We start from the raw sequence: 24,034 nt of genomic DNA, 5'->3' as shown, positions 1-24,034 counted from the left end.
GCAGTAATGTAGGTCTAGTGACTGTTTATTTTTAGAAACACAAAATTATCTAATAGTCTCTCGACTCTCTTCTAAACTCGTAAAAATTGGGCGATTGCCGTGCACATCAACAGCAACAATGTCAATGACTGGCCGAATGAGGGCGCTGCAGACACTTCTTCGTCGGGTGTGAAATTAATCCAGACAGAATTGCCATTACTCGCATCTCTGAGCTGTAATGAAATATATACAGATATAAATAACAATTAATACATAAATAGATGAGAAAAGGAGGGAGTGTACACACAATCAATTGTTATAATTTCGTTGGAAGTTTATAATTTCCTTGCATTCAATATAGAACGAGTTAAATTTGATAGGGAACGAGTTGTATTAAATTAAACATTATTTTGACACACTCAATTGAAATTGTCTAATTTTCCCACTTGGCAACCTGCCTCGTTCACCTTGTATGTTATAAGAAGAGCCTCTGTACTTTTTTGACCCAACACTCTTTGTGGAAATAAAACCTGAAAAATTTAGCTCCATCATTTATCGATGTCACACAAAAAAATAATATACATAATGCATACTGTTTTCAAACATCGGGTTTTTAACTCGCAAGATCAAAGCTAATTGTTGTATTACTAATTAAAGAAAAAAACTAACCATTTAAATTCAATCATTGTTTCATTGTCCGACAAGCAAGGTTGATAGATTGTGTGGATATCAGCGCAACGGAGCCCACAAGTCTATTAGGCATATGTGGGTGTTTTTCTTTTACGAATCCACGGCTTCGGCTTTTGACTCGGCTTCCCGTTCTCTCGTCTGAAGCCATGTGAGCGCGTGCGCAAAGCATGCGCAATATTGTCAAACAACCGCAGGGCTTGAGCAATCTGGAGCCGAAGACGTCGTTTCGAAAAGGGCCATACAAATGATTACGATTTGATAAGCCGGGTAAAAAACATACACAGTCATAATAGACAATCACAGTGACTGATTTAAAGCCTGTTTAAAAACAACAACAGAATAAGCTTGCGCTTGCAAACTACCAATACAAACAAAAGAAAATAACAATAGCTTGAAATTGTATAATGGCCTCACTTTCGACCCTAGCTGATGAGTCTTTATCGGAAGGTTTTCTGTAGACTGAGGAAATATTAAATCAAAACGGCATTTTTTCCAAATTCAAAGCAAACGCGGGACAAGCTGTGGTTTTGAAAAGGACCACAGTGAGTGGGGGATTGTTTCAAAGTGATATCGTGATCACCCTTGCCAAGTTATTGGCACACACAGAAAAAGTTCAAAAATGTTTTTAAACCCACCTTTTGATTTCTAAAGCCGTCCTGCGGTACGCTAAATGTGTACCCATCTGGGCACCCACTGCTCGTTGGACTAAAAGCAGACATTGATGAACTGATGGTCCAATCATCGGGGTCGTTGGTGCTCTGACATGCGTGGTATAGCTCAACAGAACAGTCTCCGGACAGGTACCAGCGCCAATCTGTCTTGCTGTTTCAATGAATGAAAATCGGGTGCACTGAGAAATTGCATTTGCGTTTGACATAATAATACAAATTAAACTGTACATAACTATTAATGCAAAATGAATAATTGATGTAATAAATTTACAGTACATGTTAGAACTTTTAAAAAAAGAGTCAAGGTTTTGGGTTTGGTTTTGAGCTACGGCTGGTGTAGGGTTGTAGCTTATGCTGTAAGATTTGGCTTGGCTAATTTTCAAAATGATTTTGTTTTGCTTAGATCGTTAAAATAGTTGTACATCTTTTTTTCGTGGGAAAAATACATATTTCGCGAAAAAAAGGGAAATCTCGTAAAAATGAGAGCGGTAGAGGACGCTCAACATATTTGTTTGTGTCCTTTGCAAACGCATGTTTTACCTAATCCACACACACGAATCTGACGTGGGAGGTGCTGTTGGCTCGCCTACAGCCCAAGTAAACACTGCAGTGCTGACAAGCTCCGGTGTGATCATATCGGTGGCGGGGTTCTGTACTCGACACTTAACGTACTCACTGAAGTCGAAGATGACGCCGGTTGTTGACGGCCCATCGTGCTTCAATCTGTCATCATGAAAACCATGTGAAAACCAACAAGTGAACTTGCTTTGAAATGGATGTGAGTCGATTGCGGACTTAGGCTTGAACTTAGTTAATTCAAAAAGGGGTATAACGTTAACTTGTAACGAACGCTTACAAAAATAATTTGAATATAGTGATATAGTGATAAACCACAGAGAACTGACGAGGTCGTTGGTTCAAGTCCCTCTCCAGCACGGTAATTTGTCTTTGTTCACTATGACCCTAAAGTATGTCCGTATTCAGTGCAATTTACCGCCTCTTCAAACAAGACATGTGATATAATTCAAACCAATTATAAGGTTGACTATCCATGTTGAACTCTTTCAATATATGGCTTTCAAGTGAGTGTATACCTGTTGTAGTTACTATACAAAATGATGACTATAGAAACTTATCAATTATCAGCGGGGAGACATTTTTAGAAACGACCATTTGTAGTAGTGTGGTTTAAAATAAAGAGTGTTAATTATTTCACTCCAAAATTTGAATCTGAGAGCATGAAGCCTTTTTCATTTTCTGTTTTCTTTCTGCAACTTCGATGACCAATTGCGTCCGAAGTTTCCCAGATTGGTTATTTTTAGGTCATGCATTTATGTTGGGACACCAAGCGAAAAAATAAAATAATAAATCAGTGTTAAAGTACTATTTCTACTTACGTCACATTGGTCCCGTAGTGCGTGGCATCACTGTAAAACCTCAGGTTGTTCGTAAGAGTCTTACCGCCGCAATCGGGATAGTTTGTGAACTGAAAATGGCGGGAAAACTCTGTGAGAGATGTGTGGTTCAAAATATGGTTGGTAGAGACTTGCCTGCGTGATGGTGGTGGCGGGCGGACCCAGTTCGGGAAGGGGCGGGGCTTAAAGCACACCCGTGAGGCATGACGATTTTCAAATGATTTCGAACCCAATAAGAATTAAGCCCTATTATATTTACTGTAACGTTCTAAAGACCTTTAAAGAAAATAAAATAAAATAAAATGAACATTAACTTTCTTCTTTTGGAAGGTAAGATCATGAGTGGCTTGCCCAGAGGAGCGCCTGCTCAAAACCTTTACCCCACCCTTACCACACCCTTCCCCATGATATCGATACACAAAATGAATTGTTAAAAGGCCCAAACCTGGCCCCTAAATTATGTTTTTTTTCCCGCTTGCCTAGACCTCCGACTAATAAGTAGTGTATAATTATGACCACTTGCATACAATTTGCTCCATAAGCACATAAATCGGCATTAAGCTTTTTGTTTGCTTAGCCAACATGAGTTTACCAGTCAAATTGCAGATGCACATAATCAAGACCCATCTGCATATTATTTTGTGTATTTTTTAGCAGGCATGGGGCCGATTTCACGAAATTTTACGCAACTACGTAAGTCCGCTTGCGCAACGTTTATGGCGTAAGTTGCGCCATAAACGTTGCGCAAGTGGACTTTACGCAGTTGCATAAAGTTTCGTGAAATCGGCTGATGGTGTGCTAATAAGCAGCTCTAAGAAATCGGACCTCCACGCCTCTGATCGATAGAGCATGAATGTTAAAGCAATCATACCGCGCTGACTTTGAGATCCTCCCAGAAGATAGCGTGAATGTAAACTCCACCGTGGGTGTAAGCCTCACCACTCCCTGCAGTACTACCGCTCGCAATCACCACATTCTTACCATCCTGCAAACCATCAAAATTTGAAAAACATTCAATTAATTTGGTTGTTGGAACCGTTCTACTGTTTTATTCATGTATATACAATAAAAACCAACCTGTTAAAATTTCATCTCAAAGGTTAAGTTTTTGAGATATCGACGGAAATCCAGAGTCGTTATTGTCCACGCAGGAAAATAATTCGTGACTATCCGAGACATGTTTATGACAGTCACGTCGCTCATATTCAAAACTTGGGGGATACAAACTGATACATTTGTCCAGCCATTCATATTTTTTCGAAGATAAATGATTTCTAAAATTGTTTCTGTCGAAAACTAAAATGTAAGCCCTGTCCAAAACTAATGTAGGCCTACAACAAATTAAGTTTGATTGTCATTAATTTTTAGGAGTGTTTACCAAACGTAAACCGTCCCCGAGGTTTAAAGGGATGACCAGACTTGACCTCAAAAAGAAGGCGTCAAGTTTGAGAAGATAAATGTTTCATTTTGTCAACAAATGTAGACTTGTTTTCAAGTCGTTTATTTCACGCTCTCGTAAGACTGCTGCTCCGCGCGAGACTACTGGGCTCCCGCACATGGGCAGGGATAAGTCAGGAGCCACCAATATTGCGAGAGCACTATAATCACGTGACAGCTGATACAACGCTCAAACATTTAACGACTTGTCTAAAAGTCTTGTTTAAAAAAAAGTTTCAGATTTTATTCAATCCTTACGTAAAAGTGTAAAATTTGATGGCCAACAAAAATGACAGCAAATTGATATTATGTTAATATTAAAGTGCTGATGGAATATTATGTTAATATTAAAGTGCTGATGGAATATCAATTTAAAGCCCGCATGTAGGCCTATCTAGAATTAATTTGCCTCGTATTCAAAAGAAATAACATTTGATTGTGATTTGTGTACATCACACTGATATACCCCCAACGAAGCCTCATATCAGTATACTTCGTTCGGTTCAAAGTAGGCTAACACTATCAATGAAATGACACTGTCAAATTCTCTTGACCTGTCTTTTGCCTTTCAACCTCGTTTTGGTTACCCCCTTCTCCTCTGACCTCACAGTCTCACACAGAAACGTACCTTGATCATCGTTCTCATCGTGGGCCATTCTCCTCCGTACGTATCCGAAAGGTCAGAAGGGGTCAGTATTTTCTTGCCCATGTAGTCTCCAAGGGGACCATTGACGGTGTCGTCATTTCCCTGGTCATACTTCTCCTAAAAACATCACATGAAGAATAATAGTTTTGATGACAATAGACTTGCGCACAAGTCGTTAATGTCGGTCGCAGTATATAGCGAAACGTCTCCCTCGCACTCGCGAGACAACTCCTTGCGAAAGGGCCGCTTCAGAACAGCCCTCTCGCTTGAGCGATGGAGTCGTTTCGCCATCACCACAACAAGTGTCAACAGGTTTATGATAAAAGCAACTCTATTCGCAGCAAAAGGCTTCCGTGAGTGGTGATGTTGATGAAGTAGGGGGCGCAGGGTAAAGGGAGATGGGACAGGGCACGGGGTGTGGCGTTCCCCAAATTGATACTATGCCCAGGTGCACATTTTAAAATTACAAATACATGAAATAGGTTATACTCGGTGCATAGGAGGGGGGTCAATAGTGCTTAGGCCCAGTCGCTTTGATTTTAGTTTATGGCAGGAGATTATGTTCCTCTGAGGTTCGGAGCCCCGCCCCCAACCCCCTATGGTAAGCTGTGTACAAATCTCTTCTGACAGTGCATCCTCCTCCAGCCCATGTTAATTTCCCATAGGGACTGAATCTCCTGCGAACCACATTCCATGGGACACCCACATGTTTTATTTAAGTATATAATATTTCTCCCAGCAGTTGCTAAACTTACGTTCATGTATATTTTCACCAGCTCGTGTTCGTTGCCAGGTTGATCCAACCAATCAGCGATCTCCTTGATACCCTCAGAGAACAGCCTATCAGTGACGCTGCACACAAGGTCAATGGTTGACCCCAGGTGAGCCAGGCGCATCTGATGGTCAAGAAAAAGCAAGTAATTTTTTTAATTGTATTATGAGACCAATAAAATGTAGGAGCAACTTGCAAGGGTTTTCAGGGTAACGATTTTTGACGAAATCAGAAATTAATGTCTTAAATAAGTTAAGTATAGTCTCAATGGGTTGCATTGATGCGAAAAGATGGAGGGGCTGCATTTGACTTGACTCAAGTCCCAATCCCGAGCCATCATCAGAAAACTATTGTTTTATGACGTTCAGCATTCCCCAACTTGCTCCATTCTTGGGACCACATTTTGACGGCGGGCGCGCACTGCTTGTTTGCTAGTTTTGCTTATACTGTTTGCTAGTTTGCTAGAGCAGGACTTGAATCAAGTCTAGGGCGGCAGTTGCGGTTGGGATGTTCTTTTACCAAGTTGAAGACCTGGGGTCGATTTCACAAAGAGTTAGGACTAGTCTTAACTTAAAACTAGTCCTAGGAGATATAAGAAACGTATGGCTAGTCCTAAGTTAGGGCGATTAACTCTTCCCAACTCGAGACAAGACTAGTCTTATAAAACTCAGTGTGAAACCCACCGCAAGTTGAAACTTTACAACGATACAGCTGAGGGCTACCATGGTTTAATAAACCGTACAAGTAATGCTTAAAGTTAAAGGCCCCACAACTTTAGGGTTACATCTACGGAAATACTGTATACGAGTTATACAAGTAAGTTGAAGGTTATACATGCTGGTTAAAACTTTATACAAAGTTAGAAAAACTGTTGTGATTAAAGTTAGTTATATAGTAACTAAAAGCATGAAACTTGTGCTTACCTGGTTGAAACAGTACCAGTTGTCAATCTCCAGGGCCCTGACACCCATATTGAGTAAGTCAGTGAAGCTGAATTCTTGATTAGCATAGTTGTCACAGTCCTGTGGGTATGGTGGCGGCCATGGGCACGTGTCCTCAACTTAAACGAAGGGAACCAAACATACAGGGGACAAATAATATGGAAATATTGACTGCTACGAGGGGCATGGTTAAAATTATAGGCCCAAGGTGATGTCAAAACCATGACTATGCCCAAATCTTAACTGTTCCCCGATTATTAAGCAGTCAATATTTGTTTTTTCTGCCGAATAAAGATTCGAGTAATAAACGACACTTAAACTATACGGTGAAAGGTCGTCTGCGAAGAAAGATCGCGCCGTGACACAGAATGCTAGTAGTACATTATACATATCATAGTTGCGTTATTTTCAGAGCGGGCATGGTTACTATGACGTCATCTTGATAGCAAAAGGGGGCATAGCTATTTCCATGACTTAATTTCTAACCTATCAGATTCGAGGATTCTATACATGAGGTATATACTGTTAAATAATAAGCACATTCCAGGAACGAACTTCAAGGTTCTTGTAATGTCTGAATGTTCTTTTAGCGTGACCCATACTGGTAAATACTCAAAATTATTGTTAGCTTAAAAACTAACTTGGTAACGAGCAATGCAGAGCAGATAGTATAAAACATCGTGAGAAACGGCTCCCTCTGAAGTAATGAAGTTTTTGAGAAAGAGGTAAAATGTTCACTCATAATATAAAAAAGACTTCGCTGAAAGCACACAAAGCAATGCAACATGCTTTAATAGAAAGGTTTGCGGTACTACCATGTAATGACTATCTCTAATGAGTTGGGGTGGTTCTGAAAAGAACCATTGGTTTCAACTCGACATTTCCATCAGTATGCTCTGATCGTCTTCTGGAGAAAAAAAAAAAGGGAAAAAAAGTTTTCTTTCACATTTTCGTCTTTCTGTCCCAAGCATTGTGTTATATGGGACACGGGCACGTCAAACTTACCACCGTAACCATCGGCTCTGGTGTTGTAGCCATTATGTGCCTAGTTAGAGAGAGAGAGAGAGAGATAGAAGTGTGATCAAGGAATAGTTAAAGGGTATATGTACTTTTTGTAGAACAAAACACCATGTCCACAGATTTACTTTCACTGTTTCAAGATAATGACACTTGAAAACTTACCTTAAAATATTAGTTGCTTGGGTGCTGTAGTTTTTGAGAAATTGGTAAAACAGTGTCATGAAAATACGTTTTTCGTCTCATGATCACTGAGATTAACATTATTTTCATGACATTGTTTTACCCATTTCTTAAAAACTACAGCATCTGAGCAAGTAATATTTTCAGGGAAGCTTTCTACCATCATTATCTTCAAAGTGTGTAAGTTTAATGTCAATCTGTAGACATTGTATGTTTTATCCTACAAAAAGTACTAGACCCCATTTGCATACAAGAATTGTTACATATTGTCAAATATTAGTGGAATCCGCGGATGCCCGGTACAACGTTATAATAAATAAGCAAAGTTTTAGAAAAAAGGTTTAGGTCTGCGAAATGTTGGACTCACTCTCCTTTCCATTTTAGCTAGAAATCCCATTTGTATTTTATGTTCTGTCTTTGGTAATCCGTTCTATTTTGAATGGAGCCGAATACATGCTATCTTCCCGTGCCTCTGCAAGAGTTTAGTTTAAGGAAATAAAGAAAAACAATCGATTGTTTTGTAATACTCTTGACTATTTGTTGACTACTTACATCAAGCATCTGCAGTCTGTGGAACTGTTCATCCATCTGGAAGTATTGTGGAAAACAAACAGTTAGCAATAAAAATAAAGTTTCATAAGAATTTCTTACAGTGAAACAATTCAAGAACATGTCGCCACTCTCCCTTTAATAATAAGTTGTATTATGTGACCGTTTAAATTGTCAATCTTGTTAATGTAGTTATGCAGTCCAACCCCCCCCCCCCCGTATATGATCATTTATAGTTTACCCATATCCTTTAAAGGGTCTGTATAAGCTTGGTAAAAAGTAAAGCAGCTTTGTGTAGTGTGATGCATTTCATTTTGAGAAAAAAATAGTCTTAGATATATTAGAGACTAGTCTTCCTGCGTGGAAATATTCGCTCCAAATTTTCGGCGATATCTCAAAAGACGCGGGTTGGTATAGACCTTATGCGTTGACGTCATCCAGCCGCCATCTTTGAGGTCAAACGGTGACGAAACATCGAAACGCACATAGATTGGCCAATGAACAACCTCCTTTTGACCTCAAGGCGAGGACGCCGTACTGAAATTACGTCATGTGCATGGTCTTTATTGTTTATGTTAGTAACATTTTTATAAGATTGAAACGTTCAAAAGGGTACTTACCTGTAGGTCACGCTGTGTTTTAGTGGCAAATTGCAACCAGGTGTCAACTGGTACCCCGCCCTGCATACACTTGCCGGTGTCCTCACTACACTGTATTTTGAAAAACATTGTACAATGATTTTATTTTGCGTCATGAGAGGTAAGGCCCTTTTAAAATCCCCGGCTTCGGCTTCAGGCTCCGTTATCTCAAGCTAGTACGCGAAGCAAACGCAAGCTCCGCGTGAACGTGAACGTGAACGTGAACGTGAACGTAAGAAAGTTGTGTCGTTAAAATCTTACGTTTTAGCATTCATGAAGTTATACCTTTTTTTCACGTCAGACATACGTGCGCGCAGACGTCATTCGTGAGCATGCAAAGTGGTGGCGTCACCCAGAAACAACACAATTTATATGATGGTCACGTTCATGTTTGCTCGCGCAACGTGTAGCCATAGAGCCTACTCTTCGGTGTAGCTAAACCCCGCTATTTTCGAACAACTGCGTGCCAAAGTTAGGATGAGCCGAATCTGAAGCCGAAGTCGGCGTTTCGAAAAGATAGTAGCACATACAAGCCCATACAAATGGTTACGATTTGAAAGGATAAAAAACATGTAGGCCTATATTCAGAAAAAACAGCAATACAATCAAATGAATTTTTGTTAAAGCCTTTGTGAAGTTAAAAACAGAAGAAGCCTGGAAGAAACTTGTGTTTGCAAACTGCTTATACCAATAGATTGCACTATGGTATACCAAACAAAATGACATAAAAATGGTTACAGATGTTATAATGGTCTCACCAATGACCAGCTGAGTCTTTCTCAGAAGGTTTTTATTGTCTGAGAAAAATATAAAACAATCAAGTCCCTTGATCGCATATTTTTTTATACTTTTCCCACGTTTCTAAAAAGAAAATGGAAAAAAGGGTCCGATTCTAGGGACAAGGTTGTTTATTTTGAAAGACAACGCAATCAATCAAACGCCACAAACAACGGGGGGGGGGGGGTGGTTCTATGTAAACTAGTTATTATGATAATTATTTAAAAACAAAATTAAAACAATATTGAGATAAACTGACCTTGGTACACATGACAGATTTACTCAGCCCCGTGCATGATGGATCAACAACCGCACCGACCTACAAAATCAGAATCACGTCCAACGGATTAGGTAGCCGACTTTGTTTTGTTTACACGACAATACTTTGATGTGTTATCGTATCGCAATTTTTGAATGGATTGTGAACTATGATTTTCCCATAAAACGAAACTATAACAATTATTGACAAAAATTGATAGTAAACTTGCGGGTACAACCATGTGTATCTCATTTGAGTGAGTGTTGGCTCTGAGAAGAGCCGGTGTGGTCTTGACGTTTCGAACAGAATACTCTGCTCGTTTTCAGGAGATGATTTCTTTTCCGTTTTGTAGAAATAGTTTGCTCGTATGAAAGATGGCAGTAGTATACTACAGATGTGAGCCCGGTCCGTGTGTGTAGTCTGGCTCTTTCTTAAAGGCAATGTAAAGATCTAATTTTTGCTCTTAAAGGCACAGGACACTATTGGTAATTGTCAAAGACCAGCCTTCTCACTTGGTGTATCTAAACTTATGCATTATTAAATAACAAACCTGTGAGCTCAATTGGTCGTCGAGGTTGCTAGATATGAATGAAATAAAGAACACCCCTGTCACACGAAGTTGTGTGCTTTCAGATGCTTGGTTTCGAGATCTCAAATCTAAACTTGATGTCTCGAAATCATATTTGTGGAAAATTACTTCTGTCTCGAAAACTACGTCTTTTCAGAGGGAGCCGTTTATCACAATGTTTTATACTATCAACCTCTCCCCATTACTCGTTACCAAGTGAGGTTTTATGCTAATAATTATTTTGAGTAGTTACCAATAGTGTCCACTGCCTTTTAAAGGCACATGACATTATTGGTTATTTCTCAAAATAGGTGTAAGCATAAAACGCACTACGTATAAACGAGCGATGGAGAACTGCTGACAATATGAAACAATGTGAGAAACGGCTCCCTTCGAAGTAACGTAGTTATTGAGAAAGCTTATCTCTCACTCAAATATTTCATTTCATTTCATTTTTGTCAGCAAATATGAAAAGTAATAAAATACTTAAAATTATTATTAAAGACTTCAGGCTTGAAGCCTTGTTTGGGCATCTAAAAGCAGACAAATTTGTGAAATCGGTTTGGTAATAAGCCACTTCGGAATGTCAGCCGAGCATGTCTGTTACTGCTGACAACGCATTTTGTCAAAGGTTAGGTGAGATGGACAAAATGCGTTGTCAGCAGAATAACAGGACAGTGCGCCAGTGGCTTATTTAATTTTGTTTGTGATTAAGGTAACGATATTTTAACTGCATTCTTTTACAACGCTTTATTTTACAAAACTTTATAATATTGGCAAATAAAAATCATCCCATAATGGTCTAGTGGTTAGGTACCGGCTCTTACCGCCGCGGCCCGGGTTCGATTCCCGGCGTGGGCATTTTATTTTGCATGTAATTAAGTTAATAATTATGCTTTATTTTCAACTGCATTCAAGTTTACACAACATAATATTGTTCTTTATGGATTTTTAATTTAATTCTTCCGTAACAATTATAAGAAAAGTTTCTCACCTCAAATGAAGAGTGCGCACACACCAGGAAGATGAGAGCAACATGGGCAAGTTTAGTTCCCATTATTGCAAACGAACTTTAACAAACGAACTTTAAATCCACTGGAACCGAACGCTTCGTAGAACTATGCCGTGTGTGGGGAGCAGTGATACCACTACCAGTGTGATACCTCATTGGTGTGTTGGTGGTGCAGGTATATAAGGGTGCCTACAACCTCGCCCGTAAGGTCAAGGGTCGACAGATACTATCTAAATCAAGATTTGTTAGCCTTTTTTTGAAACACTGTCCTAATATTTACAGTTCTTGGTATCGGTTTATGTTTATGAGAAAGATAAACAAGCAGGTTGTTAAACCAGTGTTTTATCTAATGACTCTGTAATCGTTGTTTGCCACTGGTTCTAAGGTCATTCGACAAGGTGTCTGTTGGCTGAACACTAGTCCTTGCAATGATGACTCTGATATAAATATTGATTGTTGATCACATTCCTGTTGGCAATTTGTTTGTCTGCAGTTTATAGAATTGCCCTTCTATTTTTAAAGGTTTCGCTTTTTTTAATAAATTAGAAGAAACAAAACTCTTCGTTGAAAATCACCACGACTCGTGGCAATTTTGATATACAGTAACTTAAACAAATTTGCTTTTATGTTTCTACGCTGATGTGGTCGGATGAGCGTCCCAGATTGGTCCATCGTGGTATGACGTCATTTAATTGTGGTCAGAAGGCTCGATTTCTAGGTGGTAGGTGTGTGCAGGGGTTGGTAGTGGCGTTCGAGATTTTAAAACACATCAATTTTCTGCGAATACCTTTGTGGCAAAAGGAGCTGGGGCTCCGAGAAGCCCCATCCAGCACCACACCGCTGAGAACCTTTGCCCTCCCCACCCTACATTGCCTGAAAAATGAGACTACTAAACAAATTCAAGATTTCGAGATCAAAAGTCCGGGAATAAATCTTTGCCCGCCCCCCCCCCCCCACACCCCGAAAATGTCCAAAACACCAAACAGCAAATAAACATGCACCTCGAAAAGCAAGGCGTATAATAACAACTTTTATTTCTAAATCTTTAATTGTTCAAAAAAATTAAACATAGCCATGGAAATAATTGAACGAGTCACCGCTAACAAAAATGACCAGCAACAACAATTGAAACCAAATACACGCCAGTCCACTCCATAGAATCGTGTAGGTGTCAATGGAAATCGATCCACCAGATATTCTGTCCCCCATCTCCAGAATGCAAAATGCCACGGGGTTCAAACCTACACCAAAATAAAGCTTATCACAAATCTAGCTGTGTATGTAACTCAATTTACTTATTTTGTCCCTTAAAAGCAGTGGACACTATTGGATTGGTAGTTACTCAAAATAATTATTAGCATAAACCCTTTCTTGATTACGAGTAATGGGGAGAGGTTGATAGTAAAAAACATCGTGAGAAACGGCTCCCTCTGAAGTGGCGTAGTTTTCGAGAAAGAAGTAATTTTCCACGAGTTTGATTTCGAGACCTCAGATTTAGAATTTGAGGTCAAGAAATCAAGCATCTGAAAGCACACAACATCGTGTGACCAGGGTGGTCACTTTCAGTTTTGTTTTTAAGTTTCCACAGGTTTGTTGATTTTATGCATATGTTGAGATACACCAAGTGAGAAGACTGGTCTTTGACAATTACCAAAAGTGTCCTCTGTCTTTAATATCCCTTCTTGTAGAGCCGGTCACACCCATATGGAAAATTAACGTTGGCCGAAGGCGGGTGATTCAAAAGAGGGCGCTATCAGAAGTAGTTTGTACACTGTTCATTGCATGGGGGGGGGGGGCAGAATCTCCTGCCACTTTAGGCCTAGTAAGTATTTTGCTGTAAGGACGGCCGGAGGGGTGCGTTTATTTATTTATTTTTTGCTCTGATTAGATCTGAAGGGTGGGGGATTCTTTATAGATAAAAAAATGCTTAAATTACCTCTTCCAGATTACATATCAGAAAAACTATGTTTATATTAAACTTTGTACTATATCCCTATTATATAATAATTGAAAAGATTGTCCCTGTAACAGTGACGAGCAATAAATATACGGAAGATACAACATAGGGCGCTGTTGATCCAGCAGATTCAGGAAGCCATGGTTGGTAGTTGATCCAGAGAGACAAGCCAGACGAGGACTCTCGAAGCTGTGGGAGATGGAAGAAAACAAGTTAATGCAACAATTTTCTCAACAAAGATGTAATAATGTCAGCGGAATCGGGGTCCGCTTTACTGAGTTATTAAAACAACAAACTCTCTCATGGTATTATTATCAACAATCACCTTAAAGATGCTATGTCAGATTTTGGGCCGATTTGACCCAAAAAGTTTGATTTAAAATTCAGTAGGTATTTTGATGGGGGTCGAGAAAGTTACAAGCTTTCATTTGAGCCATTGCTCAAAAAAAGTCCACCACTCAAACAAATCTATTTTTTAAGGGTTTTGGGCCAAAAATCTGACAAAGCATCTTTAAAAGCGAGGTCGCAGAGGGTACCAACCGCATCTGTGTCCGCAGCATTATTTGCAAAAGTGGACGTAAGAAATTAAATTTCGCATGATGCTTACCATTGGCTCATCAGAGAAATTGTCCTGAAAATTGAAAATTGTCTTGTGGGACATGGTCTTTGTTATACACTGGGAGACCGATTTTGTTATTTTATGATTGTGGACAGAGGAAACAAAGACTTGGCTAAGTCCTTCACTCCATTAGAGAACCGACCTTCTGATTTCTGTATCCATCCTGCGGTATGCTGAATTTGTATCCAGGTGGGCACTTGGCTCTGATTGGATCGCTGGGTCCAGGAGACACACTGATTGTCCAATCGTCAGGCTCGTCTAAGTTCTGACATGCGTAGTGCAGTTCGATGGAGCAATCGTCTGATAAGTACCAACGCCAGTCAGTTTTACTGAAGTAATACAAATGTAATACTATGTTAATCGTAAAAAAAAAAAAAGCCAGGTAGGCCTATGTGATGGGATTTTGACTGATAAAATGAAACCTGGCACACAGTCAGATTATGGCATGATACATTTTGCAGATTTGTGTTTTGAGAAAAATAGAGGTAATTTTTTTTTCAAAAGGGCTTCCAGTGCTTGTTTGCTTTTTCAAAGGACCAAATCTGCGAAGGCCCTGGAGCCAAGTATGTTTATCATGACTTACTCTGACTGTTTGCAGTGTCTAAGCCCCAGCCTGTCCGAATTAGCGGCTACAGCTACGGCTACGGCTAGATTTCCGTGCATCATGTGTTGAGGTATAGGACTTCCTTAGCAACACCCTTAGCAACAGCCGTAGCCGTAACCATAGCCGCCAATACGGATTCGGCCTTAGTTGTGTCTTATATTTACACGTGGTAGCCATGTTGTTAAAAATAATATTGCACGTTTGCATGTTAATACAAAAGTTTTATCATTTGTACTGGGATGTCTAAAATGTTTGAATACTCAAACAGTTAAAAATAAGCATTTTCGAAAATGTCAGAGCCGTTTTCAAAAAGTTGCGTCAATTTTTCAGATTGATAGTACAGCAACTTGGACAGTAATTAATTACAGCAATCTTTGTGAATTGCTTCATGACCAACAGACAGGCCCATAGAACGTACATTTCCCTTGCAGCCTCGATTTGAACTAACTGAACTGAAAGGCTGGTGACATAAGACTTACCTGACCCAAACACATGACTCTGAAGTCAAGGTACCTGACGGTTCCCCTTTTGCCCACGTAAACAGTGCAGTCTGAATGAGACTAGGTGTAATAAAGTCCGTGGCTGGATACTGAATACGACACTTGATGAACTCGGTGAAGTCTAGTATCACACCGGTGCTAGTCACCCCGTCATAGATTGGACTGTAACAAGAAAATGGGCTGCACATTTTTGTTTTTCATGAAAACGTAAAATTACTGTTGGATCTAAAGAATTACAAACACAACCATGTGTACATTTTATGTAAAAAACCTACTCTGTCCGCTGAAAAACTATAATCACATAATATGGTCTAGTGGTTAGGATCCGGCGTTTTCACCGCCGTGGCTCGGGTTCAATTCCCCGTGTTGGAATTTATCCCCGGTGTGGGAATTTCATTTTACTTGCATAATAAGTTGAACACCTTTTTTTAAAATTTAGTTTAACAAAATCTATTTTGAAATAAATTGATCAGCAAGTAAGAGCATGTAATCCCATATGGTTTAGGATCCCGCGCTCTCACCACCGTGGCCCGGGTTCGATTCCCGGTGTGGGAATTTCATTTTGCCTAATAACAAGTAATAAATTCCTTCATCGATGCAGTTAACAAAAATTTACTTGCATTATAAGTTATACACCTTTTTTCAAAACGTAGTTTATAAAAATCTATTTTGAAATAAATTGAATAACAAGTAAGAGCATGTAATCCCATATGGTCTAGTGGTTAGGATCCGGCGCTTTCACCGCCGTGGCCCGGGTTCGATTCCCGGTGTGGGAATTTCATTTTTGTCTAATAATAAGTTAAAAATTCCTTCATTTTATGTAGTTAACAAAAATCTATTTGAAATAAATTGAATAAAAAATAAGAGCATGTAGTCCCATATGGTCTAGTACTTAGGATCCGGCGCTCTCACCGCCGTGGCCCGGGTTCGATTCCCGGTGTGGGAATTTAATTTTGCCTAATAATAAGTAATAATTTCCTTCAATTTATGTAATTTCCAAAAATCTATTTTTAAATAAATTGAATTACATGTAAAAGCATGTAATCCCATATGGTCTAGTGGTTAGGATCCGGCGTTTTCACCGCCGTGGCCCGGGTTCGATTCCCGGTGTGGGAATTTCATTTTGCCTAATAACAAGTAATAAATTCCTTCATCGATGTAGTTACAAAAATTTACTTGCATAATAAGTTATACACCTTTTTTCAAAACGTAGTTTAACAAAATCTATTTTGAAATAAATTGAATAACAAGTAAGGGCATGTAATCCCATATGGTCTAGTGGTTAGGATCCGGCGCTCTCACCGCCGTGGCCCGGGTTCGATTCCCGGTGTGGGAATTTCATTTTGCCTAATAATAAGTAATAATTTCCTTCATTTTATGTAGTTCCCAAAAAAATATTTTAAAATAAATTGAATACCAAGTAAGACCATGTAATCCCATATGGTCTAGTGGTTAGGATCCGGCGCTCTCACCGCCGTGGCCCGGGTTCGATTCCCGGTGTGGGAATTTCATTTTGCCAAATAAAAATTGATACATTCTTTGTTTTATGTAGTTAACAAAAATGTAATGTTAAAAAGATTGAATAACAAGTAAGAGCATGTAATCCCATGGTCTAGTGGTTAGGATCCGGCGCTCTCACTGCCATGGCCCGGGTTCGATTCCCGGCGTGGGAATTTCGTTTTGCTTGCATAATAAGTTATACACCTTTTTTCAAAATGTAGCTAACAAAAATGTATTTTGAAATAAATTGATTAACAAGTAAGAGCATGTAATCCCATATGGTCTAGTGGTTAGGATCCGGCGTTTTCACCGCCGTGGCCCGGGTTCGATTCCCGGTGTGCGAATTTCATTTTGCCAAATAAAAATTGATACATTCTTTGTTTTATTTAGTTAACAAAAATGTAATGTTAAAAAGATTGAATAACACGTAAGAGCATGTAATCCCATGGTCTAGTGGTTAGGATCCGGCGTTTTCACCGCCGTGGCCCGGGTTCGATTCCCGGTGTGGGAATTTCATTTTGCCTAATAATTAGTAATAAATTCCTTCATTTTATGTAGTTCCCAGAAATCAATGTTTAACCAAATTGAATAACAAGTAAGACCATGTAATCCCATATGGTCTAGTGGTTAGGATCCGGCGCTCTCACCGCCGTGGCCCGGGTTCGATTCCCGGTGTGGGAATGTAATTTTGCCTAATAATAAGTAATAATTTCCTTCAATTTATGTAATTTCCAAAATTCTATTTTTAAATAAATTGAATAACATGTAAGGCATGTAATCCCATATGGTCTAGTGGTTAGGATCCGGCGTTTTCACCGCCGTGGCCCGGGTTCGATTCCCGGTGTGGGAATTTCATTTTGCCTAATAACAAATAATAAATTCCTTCATCGATGTAGTTAACAAAAAATTACTTGTATAATAAGTTATACACCTTTTTTCAAAACGTAGTTTAACAAAATCTGTTTTGAAATAAATTGATTAACAAGTAAGAGCATGTAGTCCCATATGGTCTAGTGGTTAGGATCCGACGTTTTCACCGCCGTGGCCCGGGTTCGATTCCCGGTGTGGGAATTTCATTTTGCCTAATAACAAGTAATAAATTCCTTCATCGATGTAGTTAACAAAAATTTACTTGCATAATTTATACACCTTTTTTCAAAACGTAGTTTATAAAAATCTATTTTGAAATAAATTGAATAACAAGTAAGAGCATGTAATCCCATATGGTCTAGTGGTTAGGATCCGGCGCTCTCACCGCCTTGGCCCGGGTTCGATTCCCGGTGTGGGAATTTCATTTTGCCATATAATAAGTAACAATTTCCTTCAATTTATGTAATTTCCAAAAATCTATTTTGAAATAAATTGAATAACAAGTAAGAGCATATAATCCCATATGGTCTAGTGGTTAGGATCCGGCGTTTTCACCGCCGTGGCCCGGGTTCGATTCCCGGTGTGGGAATTTCATTTTGCCTAATAATAAGTAATAAATTCCTTCATTTTATGTAGTCCCCAGAAATCAATGTTTAAATAAATTGAATAACACGTAAGAGCATGTAATCCCATATGGTCTAGTGGTTAGGATCCGGCGCTCTCACTGCCGTGGCCCGGGTTGATTCCCGGTGTGGGAATTTCATTTTGCCTAATAATAAGTAATAATTTCCTTCATTTTATGTAGTTCCCAAAAAAATATTTTAAAATAAATTGAATACCAAGTAAGACCATGTAATCCCATATGGTCTAGTGGTTAGGATCCGGCGTTTTCACCGCCGTGGCCCGGGTTCGATTCCCGGTGTGGGAATTTCATTTTGCCTAATAATTAGTAATAAATTCCTTCATTTTATGTAGTTCCCAGAAATCAATGTTTAACCAAATTGAATAACAAGAAACCATGTAATCCCATATGGTCTAGTGGTTAGGATCCGGCGCTCTCACCGCCGTGGCCCGGGTTCGATTCCCGGTGTGGGAATGTAATTTTGCCTAATAATAAGTAATAAATTCCTTCAATTTATGTTATTTCCAAAATTCTATTTTTAAATAAATTGAATAACTAGTAAGGCATGTAATCCCATATGGTCTAGTGGTTAGGATCCGGCGCTCTCACCGCCGTGGCCCGGGTTCGATTCCCGGTGTGGGAATTTCATTTTGCCATATAATAAGTAATAATTTCCTTCATTTTATGTAGTTCCCAAAAAAATATTTTAAAATAAATTGAATACCAAGTAAGACCATATAATCCCATATGGTCTAGTGGTTAGGATCCGGCGCTCTCACCGCCGTGGCCCGGGTTCGATTCCCGGTGTGGGAATTTCATTTTGCCTAATAATAAGTTATACATTCCTTCATTTTATGTAGTTAACAAAATTGTATTTTGAAATAAATTGAATAACAAGTAAGAGCATGTAATCCCATATGGTCTAGTGGTTAGGATCCGGCGTTTTCACCGCCGTGGCCCGGGTTCGATTCCCGGTGTGGGAATTTCATTTTGCCTAATAACAGGTAATAAATTCCTTCATCGATGTAGTTAACAAAAATTTACTTGCATAATTTATACACCTTTTTTCAAAACGTAGTTTATAAAAATCTATTTTGAAATAAATTGAATAACAAGTAAGAGCATGTAATCCCATATGGTGTAGTGGTTAGGATCCGGCGCTCTCACCGCCGTGGCCCGGGTTCGGTTCCCGGTGTGGGAATTTCGTTTTGCTTGCATAATAAGTTATACACCTTTTTTCAAAATGTAGCTAACAAAAATGTATTTTGAAATAAATTGATTAACAAGTAAGAGCATGTAATCCCATATGGTCTAGTGGTTAGGATCCGGCGTTTTCACCGCCGTGGCCCGGGTTCGATTCCCGGTGTGCGAATTTCATTTTGCCAAATAAAAATTGATACATTCTTTGTTTTATTTAGTTAACAAAAATGTAATGTTAAAAAGATTGAATAACACGTAAGAGCATGTAATCCCATGGTCTAGTGGTTAGGATCCGGCGTTTTCACCGCCGTGGCCCGGGTTCGATTCCCGGTGTGGGAATTTCATTTTGCCTAATAATTAGTAATAAATTCCTTCATTTTATGTAGTTCCCAGAAATCAATGTTTAACCAAATTGAATAACAAGTAAGACCATGTAATCCCATATGGTCTAGTGGTTAGGATCCGGCGCTCTCACCGCCGTGGCCCGGGTTCGATTCCCGGTGTGGGAATGTAATTTTGCCTAATAATAAGTAATAATTTCCTTCAATTTATGTAATTTCCAAAATTCTATTTTTAAATAAATTGAATAACATGTAAGGCATGTAATCCCATATGGTCTAGTGGTTAGGATCCGGCGTTTTCACCGCCGTGGCCCGGGTTCGATTCCCGGTGTGGGAATTTCATTTTGCCTAATAACAAGTAATAAATTCCTTCATCGATGTAGTTAACAAAAAATTACTTGCATAATAAGTTATACACCTTTTTTCAAAACGTAGTTTAACAAAATACATTTTGAAATAAATTGATTAACAAGTAAGAGCATGTAGTCCCATATGGTCTAGTGGTTAGGATCCGACGTTTTCACCGCCGTGGCCCGGGTTCGATTCCCGGTGTGGGAATTTCATTTTGCCTAATAACAAGTAATAAATTCCTTCATCGATGTAGTTAACAAAAATTTACTTGCATAATTTATACACCTTTTTTCAAAACGTAGTTTATAAAAATCTATTTTGAAATAAATTGAATAACAAGTAAGAGCATGTAATCCCATATGGTCTAGTGGTTAGGATCCGGCGCTCTCACCGCCTTGGCCCGGGTTCGATTCCCGGTGTGGGAATTTCATTTTGCCATATAATAAGTAACAATTTCCTTCAATTTATGTAATTTCCAAAAATCTATTTTGAAATAAATTGAATAACAAGTAAGAGCATATAATCCCATATGGTCTAGTGGTTAGGATCCGGCGTTTTCACCGCCGTGGCCCGGGTTCGATTCCCGGTGTGGGAATTTCATTTTCCAAAATAAAAATTGATACATTCTTTGTTTTATGTAGTTAACAAAAATGTAATGTTAAAAAGATTGAATAACAAGTAAGAGCATGTAATCCCATGGTCTAGTGGTTAGGATCCGGCGCTCTCACTGCCGTGGCCCGGGTTCGATTCCCGGTGTGGGAATTTCGTTTTGCTTGCATAATAAGTTATACACCTTTTTTCAAAATGTAGCTAACAAAAATGTATTTTGAAATAAATTGATTAACAAGTAAGAGCATGTAATCCCATATGGTCTAGTGGTTAGGATCCGGCGTTTTCACCGCCGTGGCCCGGGTTCGATTCCCGGTGTGCGAATTTCATTTTGCCAAATAAAAATTGATACATTCTTTGTTTTATTTAGTTAACAAAAATGTAATGTTAAAAAGATTGAATAACACGTAAGAGCATGTAATCCCATGGTCTAGTGGTTAGGATCCGGCGCTCTCACCGCCGTGGCCCGGGTTCGATTCCCGGTGTGGGAATTTCATTTTTGTCTAATAATAAGTTAAAAATTCCTTCATTTTATGTAGTTAACAAAAATCTATTTGAAATAAATTGAATAAAAATTAAGAGCATGTAGTCCCATATGGTCTAGTGGTTAGGATCCGGCGCTCTCACCGCCGTGGCCCGGGTTCGATTCCCGGTGTGGGAATTTCGTTTTGCTTGCATAATAAGTTATACACCTTTTTTCAAAATGTAGCTAACAAAAATGTATTTATTATTCCAAAAATCTATTTTGAAATAAATTGAATAACAAGTAAGAGCATGTAATCCCATATGGTCTAGTGGTTAGGATCCGGCGCTCTCACTGCCGTGGCCCGGGTTCGGTTCCCGGTGTGGGAATTTCATTTTGCCATATAATAAGTAATAATTTCCTTCAATTTATGTAATTTCCAAAAATTTTATTTGAAATAAATTGAATAACAAGTAAGAGCATATAATCCCATATGGTCTAGTGGTTAGGATCCGGCGTTTTCACCGCCGTGGCCCGGGTTCGATTCCCGGTGTGGGAATTTCATTTTCCAAAATAAAAATTGATACATTCTTTGTTTTATTTAGTTAACAAAAATGTAATGTTAAAAAGATTGAATAACACGTAAGAGCATGTAATCCCATGGTCTAGTGGTTAGGATCCGGCGCTCTCACCGCCGTGGCCCGGGTTCGATTCCAGGTGTGGGAATTTCATTTTAATTGCATAATAAGTTATACACCTTTTTTCAAAATGTAGCTAACAAAAATGTATTTTGAAATAAATTGATTAACAAGTAAGAGCATGTAATCCCATATGGTCTAGTGGTTAGGATCCGGCGTTTTCACCGCCGTGGCCCGGGTTCGATTCCCGGTGTGCGAATTTCATTTTGCCAAATAAAAATTGATACATTCTTTGTTTTATTTAGTTAACAAAAATGTAATGTTAAAAAGATTGAATAACACGTAAGAGCATGTAATCCCATGGTCTAGTGGTTAGGATCCGGCGCTCTCACCGCCGTGGCCCGGGTTCGATTCCCGGTGTGGGAATTTCATTTTTGTCTAATAATAAGTTAAAAATTCCTTCATTTTATGTAGTTAACAAAAATCTATTTGAAATAAATTGAATAAAAAATAAGAGCATGTAGTCCCATATGGTCTAGTACTTAGGATCCGGCGCTCTCACCGCCGTGGCCCGGGTTCGATTCCCGGTGTGGGAATTTCGTTTTGCTTGCATAATAAGTTATACACCTTTTTTCAAAATGTAGCTAACAAAAATGTATTTATTATTCCAAAAATCTATTTTGAAATAAATTGAATAACAAGTAAGAGCATGTAATCCCATATGGTCTAGTGGTTAGGATCCGGCGCTCTCACTGCCGTGGCCCGGGTTCGGTTCCCGGTGTGGGAATTTCATTTTGCCATATAATAAGTAATAATTTCCTTCAATTTATGTAATTTCCAAAAATTTTATTTGAAATAAATTGAATAACAAGTAAGAGCATATAATCCCATATGGTCTAGTGGTTAGGATCCGGCGTTTTCACCGCCGTGGCCCGGGTTCGATTCCCGGTGTGGGAATTTCATTTTCCAAAATAAAAATTGATACATTCTTTGTTTTATTTAGTTAACAAAAATGTAATGTTAAAAAGATTGAATAACACGTAAGAGCATGTAATCCCATGGTCTAGTGGTTAGGATCCGGCGCTCTCACCGCCGTGGCCCGGGTTCGATTCCAGGTGTGGGAATTTCATTTTAATTGCATAATAAGTTATACACCTTTTTTCAAATTGTAGCTAACAAAAATGTATTTTGAAACAAATTGATTAACAAGTAAGAGCATGTAATCCCATATGGTCTAGTGGTTAGGATCCGGCGTTTTCACCGCCGTGGCCCGGGTTCGATTCCCGGTGTGGGAATTTCATTTTGCCTAATAATAAGTAATAAATTCCTTCATTTTATGTAGTCCCCAGAAATCAATGTTTAAATAAATTGAATAACACGTAAGAGCATGTAATCCCATATGGTCTAGTGGTTAGGATCCGGCGCTCTCACTGCCGTGGCCCGGGTTGATTCCCGGTGTGGGAATTTCATTTTGCCTAATAATAAGTAATAATTTCCTTCATTTTATGTAGTTCCCAAAAAAATATTTTAAAATAAATTGAATACCAAGTAAGACCATGTAATCCCATATGGTCTAGTGGTTAGGATCCGGCGTTTTCACCGCCGTGGCCCGGGTTCGATTCCCGGTGTGGGAATTTCATTTTGCCTAATAATTAGTAATAAATTCCTTCATTTTATGTAGTTCCCAGAAATCAATGTTTAACCAAATTGAATAACAAGAAACCATGTAATCCCATATGGTCTAGTGGTTAGGATCCGGCGCTCTCACCGCCGTGGCCCGGGTTCGATTCCCGGTGTGGGAATGTAATTTTGCCTAATAATAAGTAATAATTTCCTTCAATTTATGTAATTTCCAAAAATGTATTTTTAAATAAATTGAATAACAAGTAAGAGCATGTAATCCCATATGGTCTAGTGGTTAGGATCCGGCGCTCTCACCGCCGTGGCCCGGGTTCGATTCCCGGTGTGGGAATTTCATTTTGCCATATAATAAGTAATAATTTCCTTCATTTTATGTAGTTCCCAAAAAAATATTTTAAAATAAATTGAATACCAAGTAAGACCATGTAATCCCATATGGTCTAGTGGTTAGGATCCGGCGCTCTCACCGCCGTGGCCCGGGTTCGATTCCCGGTGTGGGAATTTCATTTTGCCTAATAATAAGTTATACATTCCTTCATTTTATGTAGTTAACAAAATTGTATTT

The 24,034-nt window shown here is 38.9% G+C and overlaps 1 protein-coding gene and 45 non-coding genes across 46 annotated transcripts; 45 read left to right on the top strand and 1 right to left on the bottom strand.

Annotated features, from left to right (window-relative positions):
• Positions 1–71: 71 nt before the first annotated feature.
• LOC117305632 lies at positions 72–15,422 on the bottom strand. Its single transcript, XM_033790514.1, has 15 exons — positions 15,214–15,422; positions 14,273–14,459; positions 13,605–13,700; positions 9,975–10,034; positions 8,921–9,010; positions 8,304–8,339; positions 7,557–7,596; positions 6,534–6,670; positions 5,594–5,734; positions 4,821–4,955; positions 3,627–3,740; positions 2,738–2,826; positions 1,881–2,063; positions 1,305–1,491; positions 72–212 (listed from the first exon to the last, which is right to left on the bottom strand). The coding sequence occupies exons 1-15, from the start codon at positions 15,420–15,422 to the stop codon at positions 72–74; spliced, it is 1,845 nt and encodes a 614-aa protein (XP_033646405.1).
• A 516-nt stretch (positions 15,423–15,938) lies between these two features.
• Positions 15,939–16,010, top strand: Trnae-uuc. The gene has a single exon. It is a non-coding gene; the product is annotated as a tRNA-Glu (tRNA).
• Positions 16,011–16,108: 98 nt separating this feature from the next.
• On the top strand, positions 16,109–16,180 carry Trnae-cuc. Its single transcript has one exon. It is a non-coding gene; the product is annotated as a tRNA-Glu (tRNA).
• A 98-nt stretch (positions 16,181–16,278) lies between these two features.
• On the top strand, positions 16,279–16,350 carry Trnae-uuc. Its single transcript has one exon. It is a non-coding gene; the product is annotated as a tRNA-Glu (tRNA).
• Positions 16,351–16,498: 148 nt separating this feature from the next.
• Positions 16,499–16,570, top strand: Trnae-cuc. Its single transcript has one exon. It is a non-coding gene; the product is annotated as a tRNA-Glu (tRNA).
• Positions 16,571–16,668: 98 nt separating this feature from the next.
• Trnae-cuc lies at positions 16,669–16,740 on the top strand. The gene has a single exon. It is a non-coding gene; the product is annotated as a tRNA-Glu (tRNA).
• Positions 16,741–17,006: 266 nt separating this feature from the next.
• Trnae-uuc lies at positions 17,007–17,078 on the top strand. The gene has a single exon. It is a non-coding gene; the product is annotated as a tRNA-Glu (tRNA).
• A 97-nt stretch (positions 17,079–17,175) lies between these two features.
• Trnae-uuc lies at positions 17,176–17,245 on the top strand. The gene has a single exon. It is a non-coding gene; the product is annotated as a tRNA-Glu (tRNA).
• Positions 17,246–17,343: 98 nt separating this feature from the next.
• Trnae-cuc lies at positions 17,344–17,415 on the top strand. Its single transcript has one exon. It is a non-coding gene; the product is annotated as a tRNA-Glu (tRNA).
• A 97-nt stretch (positions 17,416–17,512) lies between these two features.
• On the top strand, positions 17,513–17,584 carry Trnae-uuc. Its single transcript has one exon. It is a non-coding gene; the product is annotated as a tRNA-Glu (tRNA).
• Positions 17,585–17,733: 149 nt separating this feature from the next.
• On the top strand, positions 17,734–17,805 carry Trnae-uuc. The gene has a single exon. It is a non-coding gene; the product is annotated as a tRNA-Glu (tRNA).
• Positions 17,806–17,951: 146 nt separating this feature from the next.
• Trnae-cuc lies at positions 17,952–18,023 on the top strand. The gene has a single exon. It is a non-coding gene; the product is annotated as a tRNA-Glu (tRNA).
• Positions 18,024–18,121: 98 nt separating this feature from the next.
• On the top strand, positions 18,122–18,193 carry Trnae-uuc. Its single transcript has one exon. It is a non-coding gene; the product is annotated as a tRNA-Glu (tRNA).
• A 98-nt stretch (positions 18,194–18,291) lies between these two features.
• On the top strand, positions 18,292–18,362 carry Trnae-cuc. Its single transcript has one exon. It is a non-coding gene; the product is annotated as a tRNA-Glu (tRNA).
• Positions 18,363–18,460: 98 nt separating this feature from the next.
• Positions 18,461–18,532, top strand: Trnae-uuc. The gene has a single exon. It is a non-coding gene; the product is annotated as a tRNA-Glu (tRNA).
• Positions 18,533–18,628: 96 nt separating this feature from the next.
• On the top strand, positions 18,629–18,700 carry Trnae-cuc. The gene has a single exon. It is a non-coding gene; the product is annotated as a tRNA-Glu (tRNA).
• A 97-nt stretch (positions 18,701–18,797) lies between these two features.
• Trnae-cuc lies at positions 18,798–18,869 on the top strand. The gene has a single exon. It is a non-coding gene; the product is annotated as a tRNA-Glu (tRNA).
• A 98-nt stretch (positions 18,870–18,967) lies between these two features.
• Trnae-cuc lies at positions 18,968–19,039 on the top strand. The gene has a single exon. It is a non-coding gene; the product is annotated as a tRNA-Glu (tRNA).
• A 98-nt stretch (positions 19,040–19,137) lies between these two features.
• Positions 19,138–19,209, top strand: Trnae-uuc. The gene has a single exon. It is a non-coding gene; the product is annotated as a tRNA-Glu (tRNA).
• Positions 19,210–19,355: 146 nt separating this feature from the next.
• On the top strand, positions 19,356–19,427 carry Trnae-cuc. Its single transcript has one exon. It is a non-coding gene; the product is annotated as a tRNA-Glu (tRNA).
• A 99-nt stretch (positions 19,428–19,526) lies between these two features.
• Trnae-uuc lies at positions 19,527–19,598 on the top strand. The gene has a single exon. It is a non-coding gene; the product is annotated as a tRNA-Glu (tRNA).
• A 97-nt stretch (positions 19,599–19,695) lies between these two features.
• Trnae-uuc lies at positions 19,696–19,765 on the top strand. The gene has a single exon. It is a non-coding gene; the product is annotated as a tRNA-Glu (tRNA).
• A 98-nt stretch (positions 19,766–19,863) lies between these two features.
• Trnae-cuc lies at positions 19,864–19,935 on the top strand. The gene has a single exon. It is a non-coding gene; the product is annotated as a tRNA-Glu (tRNA).
• A 97-nt stretch (positions 19,936–20,032) lies between these two features.
• Trnae-uuc lies at positions 20,033–20,104 on the top strand. The gene has a single exon. It is a non-coding gene; the product is annotated as a tRNA-Glu (tRNA).
• Positions 20,105–20,253: 149 nt separating this feature from the next.
• On the top strand, positions 20,254–20,325 carry Trnae-uuc. The gene has a single exon. It is a non-coding gene; the product is annotated as a tRNA-Glu (tRNA).
• Positions 20,326–20,471: 146 nt separating this feature from the next.
• On the top strand, positions 20,472–20,543 carry Trnae-cuc. The gene has a single exon. It is a non-coding gene; the product is annotated as a tRNA-Glu (tRNA).
• Positions 20,544–20,641: 98 nt separating this feature from the next.
• Positions 20,642–20,713, top strand: Trnae-uuc. Its single transcript has one exon. It is a non-coding gene; the product is annotated as a tRNA-Glu (tRNA).
• Positions 20,714–20,810: 97 nt separating this feature from the next.
• Positions 20,811–20,880, top strand: Trnae-cuc. Its single transcript has one exon. It is a non-coding gene; the product is annotated as a tRNA-Glu (tRNA).
• Positions 20,881–20,979: 99 nt separating this feature from the next.
• On the top strand, positions 20,980–21,051 carry Trnae-uuc. The gene has a single exon. It is a non-coding gene; the product is annotated as a tRNA-Glu (tRNA).
• A 97-nt stretch (positions 21,052–21,148) lies between these two features.
• Trnae-cuc lies at positions 21,149–21,218 on the top strand. Its single transcript has one exon. It is a non-coding gene; the product is annotated as a tRNA-Glu (tRNA).
• A 98-nt stretch (positions 21,219–21,316) lies between these two features.
• On the top strand, positions 21,317–21,388 carry Trnae-cuc. The gene has a single exon. It is a non-coding gene; the product is annotated as a tRNA-Glu (tRNA).
• Positions 21,389–21,507: 119 nt separating this feature from the next.
• Positions 21,508–21,579, top strand: Trnae-cuc. Its single transcript has one exon. It is a non-coding gene; the product is annotated as a tRNA-Glu (tRNA).
• A 98-nt stretch (positions 21,580–21,677) lies between these two features.
• Trnae-uuc lies at positions 21,678–21,749 on the top strand. Its single transcript has one exon. It is a non-coding gene; the product is annotated as a tRNA-Glu (tRNA).
• Positions 21,750–21,846: 97 nt separating this feature from the next.
• Positions 21,847–21,916, top strand: Trnae-cuc. Its single transcript has one exon. It is a non-coding gene; the product is annotated as a tRNA-Glu (tRNA).
• A 99-nt stretch (positions 21,917–22,015) lies between these two features.
• Trnae-uuc lies at positions 22,016–22,087 on the top strand. Its single transcript has one exon. It is a non-coding gene; the product is annotated as a tRNA-Glu (tRNA).
• Positions 22,088–22,184: 97 nt separating this feature from the next.
• On the top strand, positions 22,185–22,254 carry Trnae-cuc. The gene has a single exon. It is a non-coding gene; the product is annotated as a tRNA-Glu (tRNA).
• Positions 22,255–22,352: 98 nt separating this feature from the next.
• On the top strand, positions 22,353–22,424 carry Trnae-cuc. Its single transcript has one exon. It is a non-coding gene; the product is annotated as a tRNA-Glu (tRNA).
• A 119-nt stretch (positions 22,425–22,543) lies between these two features.
• On the top strand, positions 22,544–22,615 carry Trnae-cuc. Its single transcript has one exon. It is a non-coding gene; the product is annotated as a tRNA-Glu (tRNA).
• A 98-nt stretch (positions 22,616–22,713) lies between these two features.
• Trnae-uuc lies at positions 22,714–22,785 on the top strand. The gene has a single exon. It is a non-coding gene; the product is annotated as a tRNA-Glu (tRNA).
• Positions 22,786–22,882: 97 nt separating this feature from the next.
• On the top strand, positions 22,883–22,952 carry Trnae-cuc. Its single transcript has one exon. It is a non-coding gene; the product is annotated as a tRNA-Glu (tRNA).
• Positions 22,953–23,051: 99 nt separating this feature from the next.
• Positions 23,052–23,123, top strand: Trnae-uuc. Its single transcript has one exon. It is a non-coding gene; the product is annotated as a tRNA-Glu (tRNA).
• A 98-nt stretch (positions 23,124–23,221) lies between these two features.
• Trnae-cuc lies at positions 23,222–23,292 on the top strand. Its single transcript has one exon. It is a non-coding gene; the product is annotated as a tRNA-Glu (tRNA).
• Positions 23,293–23,390: 98 nt separating this feature from the next.
• On the top strand, positions 23,391–23,462 carry Trnae-uuc. Its single transcript has one exon. It is a non-coding gene; the product is annotated as a tRNA-Glu (tRNA).
• A 96-nt stretch (positions 23,463–23,558) lies between these two features.
• On the top strand, positions 23,559–23,630 carry Trnae-cuc. The gene has a single exon. It is a non-coding gene; the product is annotated as a tRNA-Glu (tRNA).
• A 98-nt stretch (positions 23,631–23,728) lies between these two features.
• Trnae-cuc lies at positions 23,729–23,800 on the top strand. The gene has a single exon. It is a non-coding gene; the product is annotated as a tRNA-Glu (tRNA).
• A 98-nt stretch (positions 23,801–23,898) lies between these two features.
• Positions 23,899–23,970, top strand: Trnae-cuc. Its single transcript has one exon. It is a non-coding gene; the product is annotated as a tRNA-Glu (tRNA).
• The last annotated feature ends 64 nt before the right edge of the window (positions 23,971–24,034 follow it).

The sequence above is a fragment of the Asterias rubens genome, chromosome 2 (assembly GCF_902459465.1).
Source record: "Asterias rubens chromosome 2, eAstRub1.3, whole genome shotgun sequence".
Classification (NCBI taxonomy): domain Eukaryota; kingdom Metazoa; phylum Echinodermata; class Asteroidea; order Forcipulatida; family Asteriidae; genus Asterias; species Asterias rubens.
The sequence above is the reverse complement of the archived record's forward strand: the minus strand, read 5'-3'. Positions and strand labels throughout refer to the sequence as shown.